Here is a 13,475-nt window from a genome sequence, read left to right as displayed (position 1 = left end):
ACTGGCCGCCATGTATCTTGTGCTAAAAAAATGGCATTAAACCCTACAACAACAACAACATAATTTCTGATTTAAAGTAATATGGGGTATTTGCATGTGTATACCTTGATGTGCACTTTTACCATGACATCAACAATGACACCAGACACTGCAACTGTGGACTCAACTCATAATTAACTTGAGGGGTGTGTGTATCAAAATGTACAGTAGACAGCAGGTGCTCACTGTTACTATAACATGATTTGGGGGACCTAATGGGCTGAGTTGTCTAAAGTACTTGTCTTTACTGATGATTTCCATCTCTCCTCAGTGTGCATGAGATCGAGTCACAAGCTCAGCCAATGTGGGTACATGAGAAAGCTTGGCAGTAGTTTCCCACCAGCCAGTGGTTCTTTCATGTTTTTCCTCCACCAGTTACCGGTATACTGGCTGCCATACAGCCAGTCATGTGCAGAAACACAGTGTTAATCCCAAACAGCAACACAAGATGATTTGTGCCTGACCTAAAACCTGGTCTACCTATGGAAGTCTAGAAGATCCAATCAAATATCCAGTTATGTGAACAGAAAAATTGTCAACAATTTAGTAAAAGCAAATTTCATTAAGAAAATCCCCATGTCAGTGAATGTAAATACTACTTTAAGACCCCAAAAAACAATTTTCCTGCAAATTAAACAAGCCAAACTGGACAAAACAATGGACTTTGCTGGCAGCAAGACCATCATGTTACATTGTCAGGTGCTGCAAAGAACCCACTCATAATATTATTCAAAAATTGGTTTTGTGAATGAATGCAACTTATAATAGTGAACTGCACAAACTGGAAATTTAACATATTTAAAATACTTCTAACACCAAGGACACATTCAGTTCACAGGATCGGTAGTAAAGGCAAGAAATGGGTGTTACACAGCAATCATAAAAAGTATATTTTCTGGTTCATCAGCATGCAAACTGGACAGTGATAAAAATATGATCTACAGATGAGTAGACTCAGCCAGTGTTGTTCATTTTGCTGCTTTGTTGTTGTTGTTGTTGGGTTTAATGCCATTTTTCAGTACATGGCAGGCTATGCATGGTGGCCAGTATCAATGGTGGAGGAAGAACCATTGACCCACGAGAAGCTACTGGCAAGCATTCACACATACCCACATTGGCCGAATCCTGGACTCGAACCCACACAGACAGAGGTGAGATGGTGATGATCTGTAATGGCAAGTGCTTTAGACCACTTGGCCACTTTGGGCCCTCATTTTGCTACATAATTTGTTTTATTAAAGCCACTTTAAAGATACGCATTTCTATGTAGATAATATATCATTCATGTGAAGCTGGCAAGGTGGTGTGAGGCTAAATGAGAGGACACCCACTATCAAAGCCATTCATGCCAAGTTGGCTAGGTGTTGTGTGGCTAAATGAATGACTCCTACTATCAAGCCCTTCATGCCAAGTTGGCTAGGTGATTGGAGGCTAAATGAGCGACTCCCATTATTATGACATTCATGCCAAGTTGGCCAGGTGATTTGAGGCTAAATGAGTGACTCCCATTATTATGACATTCATGCCAAGTTGGCTAGGTGGTTTGAGGCTAAATGAGTGAATTGACTATCAACATCGAAAGACTGTAGAGATTAAGATTTGAAGGACAGCTGTTTAACAAATCCAGAGACTTTTTTTTTTACTATGTCCAATCTTGAGATTCTGCTGGGAATTAAAATGCAGCTGTCAAACTTTCAGGTGTTTGAGCAAAGCACTTCAAGCCAATGAGTTTCTACCATGTATCATTATTATAGAGAAACCCATTTACATTGGATCATGGCTTATCTCCAGCCCCTGAAAATTTCCTTAAAATCCCTAAATTGGTTGTACATATAAATAACAATATACTACGATGACAATAAAGATGTTAAGTAAAAATGGGACCTTCCTTTTTACTTATACAACACTCCTACACTACAAGACCCTTCATTATTAACATGGCTCCTGTTATAATGTAAATATGGTAGAAAAATTACTTATATCATGTACATCATTGTATGTGGTCTCACTATATATAGGGCAGTATACTCTACGACTTCCATGAACACCATTATAATGAAGGAGTGCTGTAAGTATAAGGAAACCTCCTCCATGATTTTTAAGTTCACAGTTTGAATATGCAGTATGGATATAATCAATATCTAAAGGTAATTAATCAGATGGTAACTGGCATGTACCAAATATTAACCCCTATCTCTGCGACTCATATATCAGTCTGGGAAGCCATGGCATCTCAGTATGTTGAGAATCAGACTACACAGGTCACAGGTCATGTGTGCTGATTTAATGTGTCCTTGGGAAAGGTATCCAGCCTTCATTTTGTTGGCATCATACAGCCAATCATGTGTTCAAAGTACAGTTAAAATCTAACCAAACAATAATTACCCAAAGTTCATGGACTAGATACAGATCAGAAGGAGTGTGTGTGTGTGTGTGTGTGTGTGTGTGTGATTTGGATTTTTAAAGTAGCTTTAACAATTTTTCAGTCATATGGCTACAATGTCAGCAGTGTGGCAGTTTAAAGTAATGTCTAGCACTGGAGCATCATGCTGCAGACATGTAGCATGATGTCCCACCCAGTCACATTATCCTGACACCAGGCCAACCAGTTCTAACACTAACATCTTAATGCTGAGCATCAAGCGAGCAGCTGTTAGTACCATTTTTATAGGTCTTTGGTATGACTCGGCCAGGGTTTAAACAAGCGACCTCCCACATTTGAGGCCGATACTCTAACCACTTAAGCCACCAAAGCAGTCAAAAGGAGTGATACATTCCTGGTTTTCATTGCCCAAAGCAACATGAATGTCATAGGTCTAGCTATATCAGGTATGCAAAGTTGCAATGTCATAGGCCTCTCTATATATCAGGTATGGGGGCCCCGAGTGGCCGAGTGGTCTAAAGCGCTATCCATTACGGATCACTGCCATCTCACCTCTGTCTGCGTGGGTTCGAGTCTCAGATTCGGCCAATGCGGGTATGTGAGAAAGCTTGCCAGTAGCTTCTCGTGGATCGGTGGTTCTTTCTGGGGTTTTCCTGGGTTCTTCCTCCACCATTAATACTGGCCGCCATGAATAGCCAATCGTGTGCTGAAAAATGGCGTTAAACCCCACAACAACAACAACATATATCAGGTATGTCAAGTTCCAATGTCATAAGCCAAGCTACATCAGATACGCAACATTGCAATGTCATAGGCCTAGTAATAAAAGTATGCAAAGCCGCAATGTCACAGGCCTAGCTATATATCACATATGCAAAGTTGCAATGTCACAGGTATAGCTATATCACAGATGCAAAGTTGCAATTTCATAGGCCTAGCTATACCAGGTATGCAAAGTTGCATACCAACATTGTGACCAACATCGAAACATTAAATGTCTAATCTTTAACTGGCAATCTGCATGAAACCTTTTTTTGTGTCAATGGTATATTACTGACGTTATTGAGGTTATGATACACATAAGTAAAAGGTCATTGACTGTAAGCGTGTACGAAATCAGATTTAATTCCACCAATATGTTTTTTTCAGGTGTGAACCTAACTGAGATGGGGGACACAAGAGCAGGGATGGCTGTGGTGGGAGAAGGAGCAGTTTACCCTAGGGATTACACAAATGCCTACAGTGACTACGACAGTTTCATGCTGGAACTTTCTCCAGAACAGAAGTTTATCAAGTATCTGTATCTGTGCCTCTTTCCATTGTTTCTGCTTTTTGGAACCATTGGGAATGTTGCAACCATGTTGCTACTGAACAAGTACAGCCATAATGTGTGGTCAACATGTCTGTACATGACAATTTTGCTGCTCTTGGATCTAGTTAAGCTGTACGTTGAATGTGGTAATGACTGGTATGCCAAACTTTTTGATGACATGTATAACCTGAGCCAAGAGATTCTGCTGCTTTCTAGTGCTATCTGCAAAGTGTACACGTTTCTATACAGCATGACCATTCACACACTATCCTGGATTATGGTAGCTATGGCAATTGAAGTTACCATAGGAGTACGTTACCCATACAGGATCTACAAAATGTGTACACGTGACAGAGCAACTGCTGTTGTATTACTGATTATAGTTTTACTCCTAACCTTGAATCTGCACTTCTTTTGGACTACAGGACTGACTGTACCAGGCGATGACCACAATATCCGGGTCCTCCTGTGTACTTACATCAATGAGCTCTCTGACCATTTCCGTGATGTCATCTGGCCACTAATTAATCTCTTCATTGGAGATCTTATTCCCATGATAATTACTATCGTTTGCTTAATTTTGTCCATTCACAAATTGAAAAACATGGATAACCGAATCAAGGAGCAGTTGGAGTTAAACTTGGAGAAGTATTTCTTAGATCTAAAAACTCTTCAAGAACTGAAGCTATCCTTCACAATTGTGTATGGAGGATTTGCTGTTGTATCCTTCTTCCGCATTCTGAATGATGGCTTGAATTACCTTGTGACAAATAATATAATCAAGATGGAATTGGATACAGTGAATGTAATCAGGGCAATTTCCTCTACATTTACTTATGCACATATTAGTCTCATGTTCTGGGTGTTTTACCTAACTTGTGAGAAATTCAAAAAAGACATCAAATCTACATTTAAAAAGATTTGTTGTCCCTTTAGAAAAAAATATCAAGTGTCTCATTCCAAGACATGCATTCTCAACAGGCATGAAAAGCCCATGTTCCTTAACTATGATGCTACAAATGTGAGCTAAGACCGTTTGTCAAGGGAAAGCTTTTCTAGTTAAAATAGAAGTCAAAATGTTTTCAGCTTTTGCTGTAATACAGGGGTGCACACCCTCCCCCCCACACAAACGAGTTCTGTTTGGCCCTTAGGACAAATGAAAACAATATAGAAATCTCACCCATGAACAGTAATTAAATTAAAGAAATTAGAGTTTGCAGCTCTCGAGTGGTCTTAGAAAATGCAATCTGGCCCTTGGCCGAAAAAGGTTGCACCCCTGCTGTAATAAGTGAGTCACAATGCCTTCAAAATAAACCCATCAAATATTATCAATTTCAGACATTCTGTATGTATGGCAAGTAATGTCTGTTTTGAATAGTAAGAGTAATCGGTTACAGGTCAGTGACAAACAAACAAAAGTGTAACATGAGAAATAGATCGTTCCTGTAAGTAAATCATGCCTCTGATATATATATATAGAGAGAGAGAGAGAGAATGAATTATTCTGAAGTACCAGATGAATGCAGATCAACTTTTATATGGGTTAGAATTTGAGAACATGAAGTCAATTTTATTTAAAATGATCAACCTGTGCTGTTTTTATGCTAAAAGTCCATTAATTAAAGAGAGATAGTGAAGTTAGACTGATCTATCCCTCCATGATTCCCCTCAGATCAGCCACTGCTGGATATGATACTATGAATAGGCCAATCCAGGTTAAATATGGGTATTTATACAAGCCTTTCTACCAGTTGTCTTAGTCATCTTTGATCACATAGCATTACTGACATGATATCACCTAAGCTCATTTCAGAAAATTTAGATTTAAATAAGTTTAGTAATCACATGATAACAAAATGAAAGTCAACTGTGCCACATTGTGATATCTTAATACACAAAATATGCAAAGTTGAAATCATTTGATTTCTGACTTGCAATTTTCAGGAGATTTATTGAAAAAGAAATATAAGTGACAGAATCTTGCATTTGTGGCCCATTTCTTTAAAATATATGAAATTTGTTGAATTAATAATTTGACTGTTTCATTTACTAAGGCTGGCAAATAATGGGCACAATTTACTATATTTATCTAATAAAACCATACTCCATAATGAGTTCACATACTATTTTCTCAAAATTTTGACAAATATTTACTAAAGATATCTTACTCTTAAAATAGCCCACCCTTACTTTATTGGCAAATTTGTTAGGCTGGCCCACTGGTGTTTAACCATGAGAGAAATATTATAACATATTTATAAATTTCAAATGAAGTATGTGTACTATAAAAGTAAGATGAACTTATCATTGTGGATCAGAAGTATATGTAAATAGCTATATCCTCCAGGAAGCATTATTCCAATAGCTTTTCTTTTTATTATATACCAAACAGGCTCAAGAACTGAAGTTTAGAAGATTAAACACACTCATGCCTGTCCCATCCCCTTTTTCGTAAATTTGCTTCACGTTCAAAGGCTGAGACAGTGGTGGATTGGGTTGACTTAATGTTTCACACTAAATTGCATTTTTTCAATTTTGTTAACTAGCTAACCCTATCTGAAAACAATGCAATTCTGATTCAACAATGCACCACTGTGTATTTATCATTGTTGTCAAGGAAATAAGGGGAGTTAACTTAAAAATGAGATGTGAATGGCATCTGATCACATTTTTTTTAAAACAAAAGATTTACTTCCATGTCTCTAATCTACTTTTTTGTTCTGCTTCACAAAGTACTCATTTTTTTGCTACTGGTACCAGATTTTTTGGGCACACACAATCAAGTGTCACAATGCATGATGGGAAATCTTATATTCACACATGTGAAAATATAAGAATATATTTTTCATATGTGAAAATGTAAGGATATGTTTTCATATGTGAAATATTGAAATGGAAAAAATATGAAAATTATTTTGCCAATAAGTCTCTATATTTTACACTTAAGTATTTAACAAATCCTAAAATATTTTCTAAAATTTTCCTAACGAAATCATGCTAAATTAAGTACACAGTAAAACAAGTATCTGTAACATACTTCCTGAAGTTTTCCAAGTGAAATCATTGAACATTTATTACAAACACATGAAAATCATTGGAAATCTGTAGTAACAACCTATGTATGAAAATGCAATTTAAAAATACCATTAAGCCACAGTACATGCCTACACACATATCACATATGCCATTCTCTATCAACTAATGTAAATTTCCAATGGGAATATTCTTTTGTCCAATCCATTTTCCTCAATCAAGCTGTTAACTATCACTGAATGTATTTCTAAACATTAAATCAATTTTTTCCAATCAAAGGTAAGCACCCTTTTAATTATTCCTGATGACAAATTGCATGTTAATTTTGAAAATCAATATTAAAATGGCAATCTATTTTTTACAACTTACAGACATGAGGCCTGCATGTTACCCATTTTCTATCTCTTTATAGAGAATGACTGCCAATACCACAGGATTATTCTTAAAAATAAAATCTATATGTCCTCCTCTGTTATGTGCATTTCTTGCCACTATTCACTATTTTACACACCTTCAGTAAAGTATTTTCACTTTAATTTATAGTCAATTCAGCAACATGTATGTATCAATGAGGGCAAGGATATTCTGGATGTGGTGTATGTATGTATTAGTGAGGGCAATGATAATTTAGACGTGTATGTATTAGTGAGGGCAAGGATAATTTAGATGTGGTGTATGTACTAATGAGGGCAAAGATATTCTAGATGTGGTGTATGTATTAATGGGTGCAAGGATAATTTAATTTAAATGTGGTGTATGTACTACTGAAGGCAAGGATAATTTAGATGTGGTGTATGTACTAATGAGGGCAAGGATAATTTAGATGTGGTGTATGTATTCAGGTGGGCAATGATAATTTAGATGTGGCAGAAGTAGTAATGAGGGGAAGGTTATTCTGGATGTGATGTGTGTATTAATGAGGTAACATGTTTTAGATGTTGTGTATGTATTAATGAGGGCAAGGATATTCTAAATGGTTATAACAAATAATAATATTAAAGTACATGTATCATTGAATGTTTACAATCCTAATATATTCAACATGTCTCTGACATAAAATTTCCAGTCTTACAGAGTACTAAATTTACATATATTAAACGCAGGCTTGACTGTGAACAAAACTGGCACAAACGCACTTCCCTCTCTCAAATATCAAGTATTTTACAACTATTTCAACAACTGTACAGCAAGAAATTTAACTAGAACCTTAACTCATTAACCCCAAGTGCCACAATTACATGTCATGAGGTTGTACCCTACTTCTAAACTCTGTACTTGTCAACATCATTTATGACACACCCAAGTGGTTGGTATTACATACAAGCGGACAGATGTAGCTCTACAATTTTATAAAAAAATGTAAGACTTTCGGCTCACATTACAAAATACCATGGGGAAAAAAACAATTTTTGAGACTCAACTTATTTAGGTAAGAAACTATTGAGTTTTGGAACCTGAGTTTTTGTCTAGCTTTTAGACTTTTAGGCCTGAAATCTGAAAAAGACCAATCTGAACTGTATACAGACAGATGAACCCTTATAAAAAGCAGGACAAGTTGAGATTATGAGTAAAAAGTGCCCAGGTCATGAAAATAATGGGTCCAATATCGAACAAGTCCAATTTTGACTCTACTGCACATGTGCGAGCAAAATAGCCAATCAGAAAGAATGTCTTTAACACACCAGGCATCTGGCTAAAAGAAAATCTCTTGGAAACAGATGTATTTTGATATATTCAGAAGTAACCCCAAAAATGCACTTCCTACCCCTATTTCAGGCAAAATTGAAAGGAATCTCCTGGGGTTAATGAGGTAACTTACTGATGCCTGTGTCAAAGATGGATGCTAATAAAATGCTTTCATACATTAAGTAACTCTGAATAAGAAGTGTATCTCTAAGACAACAATTTTATAATGGAATCATCAAATCATTGCATATTTATCATACATGGGCATGAACACATGAAATTATTGCATGTTTATTACTTACATGAAAATGATCATATGAAATTATTGCATGCTAATTAAATATATTGCATTTTTATTACATTCATGGGCATGAACACATTAAATCATTGCATGTTTATTACATACACTGATATGAGCACATGAAATTATTGCATCTTTATTACATTCATGGGGCATGAACACATTAAATCATTGCATGTTTATTACATACAATGATATGAGCACATGAAATTATTGCATCTTTATTACACTCATGGGCATGAATACATGAATCATTGTACATTTATTATATACATGAACATGAACCTAAAATCATTTGAAAAGTATGTCATTGGCCTGTAAAAGCAATTCAATTTAAATTACATATTATTTCCACATATTCTGTTGCACTGTAAACTTAACTGTAAATTCTGAACAATTTAAATGTAGTGTATACTGTAATGTTTCTGTCAAAATTTAGGATTTACATTTTGTTTCCAAAAATGCTCATGTATCTCCACTTGAATTGTTTTCATTTTTAAATGTCTTTTTTTTCTTCCCCTTCATATCTGACTTCTTTTATAACAAGTATTTGACAATCCATTTTCTTTCTGTCCATATATTTTTGTTCTTGTCCATCTCTGAGTTTTGCTCTTAGCTTCTGTACTTCCTTCATTATTTTTCCTCTTTATTAAATCCTGCTGTTATTGCAGCATTCCATGTCATTCCTATGATTATGATAGTGCAGAGGTCTCCTCATTCACATGTCATAAATTAATTACAGGAGAATAAAGGCTGTAAAAAGGGCTTACATTAATGTTTTACATTACATCTACTCTCATTTCGTGCAATGTTCTTGTCAAAAGTTCACATTGTGGTTGCTTTAAATTTTCACTGTAAAACTAAATAGTTTTCTTTCTTTTCATATATTACACTGGTTTTTAATGGTAAGTTTCTATACTAAGAATGGTTATTGCCAACTAATGTAATAAAAGGTGTAAATGATGTACATTGTAAAATTACAAGAACAAACAAAATTTCAGCTTAGAAATAAGATTAGGTATAATTTCCTCATTCCCTTAACAGCTTGTATTTATTGTATTCATTATGTGATCATTGATACAAATTTAATGTTTACTGTCTTTTATGCAAATGTTGTACACGTTTGTCTCCTATCTAAATATGAATTATTTCAATAAAGCATTGTGCATATAACAGAATAGTTCTCATTCATGATTTAAAATTGGGTTTGACACAAGGACCATGAAGTTGAAGAATTAAAGAAATGTTGTAGCCATGTGACACTCAAACTCTGTCCTGAACCAATGACCAACACTATCATTGGCAAAGGTGTTTTATAGGCATACTATTGTTGCACTTCCAGGCCTATTTTGTGTGTGTGTGTGTGTGTGTGTGTGTGTGTATGTATGTGTGTATATTCAAAATTGTCATAACGTATGCATTTTTAAAACCCATTTTTCATGAAATTTTCTGTATGCACTAAAAATTAACAGTTATTCACACAGGTTGAAACTCAACATAAATTATTTTGCTTTTAAGTGATGTGCTATATCTGCTCTGGCCACAGGTTATTAACAGGGTAACTGATCACTATGGACAGGGTGTGCCTATATTGATCCATAAAGTCATGGATGACCAATCTCCACATGGAGCATAGCATTTGCATTACAGTTAATGAATAATCGTTATGTCATTCAAACCTTACTACATGTCGATACATAACACCAACCAATACTGATGCAAAAATTATGAACATCATGTTATTTATAGGCAATACTATTGATGGCAAAGGTGATTTACAAGCATATTAAAAGCTTGTTGGGCTTTCAGGCCAAATGTCTGTCACCTATCATATTAGCCTGCCACTATATATATATATAAATATATATACACAAAACTGTCCTAACTTAAACATTTTATTCAACCATTTTCATGAAAATTACAGATTGTACTTAAATGTTACCACTAACTGACACTGCATAAGTATCAACATAAAGTACTTTGAATTTGTGTGACATCACATGTTAATGAGTGAAGAGTGGTTACCACATATACTCACTTATGAGTCCAACAACAAACTGCACAGACCCAGATCTGCTGTTACATAATGTGCTGGCATATCTGGGTCCATGAAGACTGTTAAGGGTAGTTGAGCATAAAACATACACCTTATGCCACAACAGATCAGGATCTTTGTTGCTTGCAGTTGGATTTCACTTACAAGCAAACTTATACAGTATGAATACTCTGGCTATAGGTCAATTACATTATTTGTCACTATAAGGCTGAGCGAAACAGAACACATTTATTATAACTTGGAGATTGGGAATTGCTTGCCTTGTTGAGAAACCCTACATTGATTTTTGTTCTCATCCACTTGTTTATTTTATTTCATTAATGGGCCAGAAACCTACATAATTTGAATACAGCTCTTAAGAAAAGCAAGAGATCAATGTAATGTTATGTCTTCCCTGCATGCTGCCATATTTTGTACATACATGACTTTAAAGATGAGTGCTTGTTAACAATTGTAGTATGTAACTTTTTGGAAAAATAAAACTTTTACAAAGTTAGTGTCCAAACAATTAAAAACCAAAAAACAATTTTAAGCTGATGTGCATTTTTTGTCTTACAATTAGTTAACTATCTATCCTTATGTATTGGTCCTTACATAAAATGTATAGAGAACAGTACTGTCACTAAATCTCCAAAACTAAATGGGTAATTAAATATTTATCAAATTTACACTGGTTAAAAGATCAAAGATTCTCTTATTGGATAATATTATGTGTATTTAATTTGCACTATGTGTTAGTTTTCCCATGATTATATGCTAACTATATTTTGTGAGTGACTTGTGTCAGTAATTGAGTTTACGCCTACCTCACTAGTGATATTTCTTTTGTAAACAACAATATTTATTTATGATTGTTGGTTATATATTATGATAATTATCACTAGGATGTAAATGTTTATTTTGATCAGAGTTCAGGATACTAGTATTCCCCATGGAAAAATCCTGGTCCACCTGAAGTTTTACATATTCTTTAATACATTTTTAGTAAGAGACTTGACCATGTTTGCAACTTTGAATGTTCTGAAAATGAATTTATTAGGAAAACGACCCTCATCCTAGTTCTTTTTTATGTCTTATTTATTATATAAAGGTTGGGATAAACATAATGACTCATTTTTATCTTAACATCCAAAGTGGAATCAGTCTTACATTAGTGTTCAGTTTTAATTTGAGAGGATTTATTTAAATTATTTACTAGAATTACAAAGTGCTCATTGATTTGGGACTAAACAAGCATTTTGGATTTATTGTCAATCCATTCAAGGTCATTTGGGATTATATAATTGTGATGCGTCAAGACTGCTGGCACATTAGCACATTTGAGACCAATGGAACATCACCACATTCAAAACTGGAATTAGGACATACTGGGATTTAATTCACAATACTGTAAGTTACTTTTAAATATTAAACTTTTTATTCTAGGGAAATAAATTATTTGTTGAAGTTTACAGAGCTGTTTGGTTTTTGCTCTTTTCTATTACTTAGTTTAAGACCAAAGAGTTGTAACAGCACACATGGGATGCTTTGTTGGTGAGTGAATTACTTCAACATAATACAATTATCAAGCTTGCATTAAATTATGATACAAAACCACTAAAGGCGAATTCAAAGCTGGTCATAAATCAGAAGTGATTTTCCATGGTGTCATATACTTTTCATTGACTTCATATTTCTTCTTCAAAGCACTGTTCTTGTGATTATTAAAAACTTATAAAAATAGACAAAAGTCAGGATTACAGTCAGCTCCACTTAAATGCATATCGCTTAATTGCATAGTATGGTTCCGTTTTACGTTGTAAATATGTATGAATACCGCTTAAATGCATACTCCGTTTATATGTATAACTTGGGTCCAGTCCCAAGGCTATGCATGTAAGTGGAGTTGACTGTACATCACTTTACATCTAGTCCCTCCAAGAGTTCATAGCACTATGAAAAATGGAGTTAACAAGTGATGTCACAAAGACTATGCAATAATTTAACACTCACATCATTTCAAGCTAGACAGTAAAATAGTTGACATCCTCAACATAAAATCTATGCATCACTGCATCCTCACTGGACAAGGGTTGCTGACACAATTAAATCACAATTGCCACAAGGCATGGATATCTAGCCCAAACTGTACTGAATATGTGACCACCTAGATGAATTATTTACCATAACAAATGAAGTCATGTTACTAACAAAAAGCTCAGGCCCATCTTCAGACAAATCAAATTGTTTGTCCCTAATATAACTGTAGTACACTGTGTAAATATTATGGTTTGTTTAGAAATACCACAGTACAAAAGTTTTTGTGGTACCCAGCTCTAATCGATACATATAGTAAAGTGGAAGCAGATTGGCCTTGAAGCTGGCCCTGCAGAAGTAAGATCAGAGGTAATGAGTTTGAACCCGATCTTTGAAATGTGGTCTTTTTTTAAATAATTTTTCATCATCTTCTCAGGTTTGTACCCTCATGGATTATGAAATTTCATCACTGCTGCAAAAATGTATTCATCTGAAAATACCTCCTCTTGAGACATTAATTTTCAAACAAACCATAATAATGAATACCATGAAATCCGGGTAGGTTCAAATATCAAAATTCTGGAAATCCAAATTTGTCAAGCTCAATCTGAGACTTTTGCCTCTGCAATGGAAACAGTGTGATTGAAGC

General features: G+C 34.9%; 2 protein-coding genes across 3 annotated transcripts in view; one reads left to right on the top strand and one right to left on the bottom strand.

The window, feature by feature from the left end:
* Positions 1-10,033, top strand: part of LOC149780720 (uncharacterized) — a 31,254-nt gene extending 21,221 nt beyond the window's left edge. For both annotated transcript variants that reach the window (XM_089937768.1, XM_089937769.1), the window contains exon 2: positions 3,572-10,033. In XM_089937768.1, the coding sequence (XP_089793894.1) occupies positions 3,572-4,764 (1,193 nt within the window). In that variant the 3' untranslated portion in view covers positions 4,765-10,033. The remainder of the gene's footprint in view (positions 1-3,571) is intronic.
* The window catches only part of LOC149780719 (RAB11-binding protein RELCH homolog), a 188,522-nt gene that overhangs the window by 89,321 nt on the left and 85,726 nt on the right, over positions 1-13,475 (bottom strand). The gene's annotated exons all lie outside the window — the stretch shown is intronic.

This window comes from Sinohyriopsis cumingii, chromosome 16 (genome assembly GCF_028554795.1).
Source record: "Sinohyriopsis cumingii isolate HCF-2022 chromosome 16, ASM2855479v2, whole genome shotgun sequence".
Classification (NCBI taxonomy): Eukaryota; Metazoa; Mollusca; class Bivalvia; order Unionida; family Unionidae; genus Sinohyriopsis; species Sinohyriopsis cumingii.
This window is presented reverse-complemented; position numbering and strand designations above follow the sequence as displayed.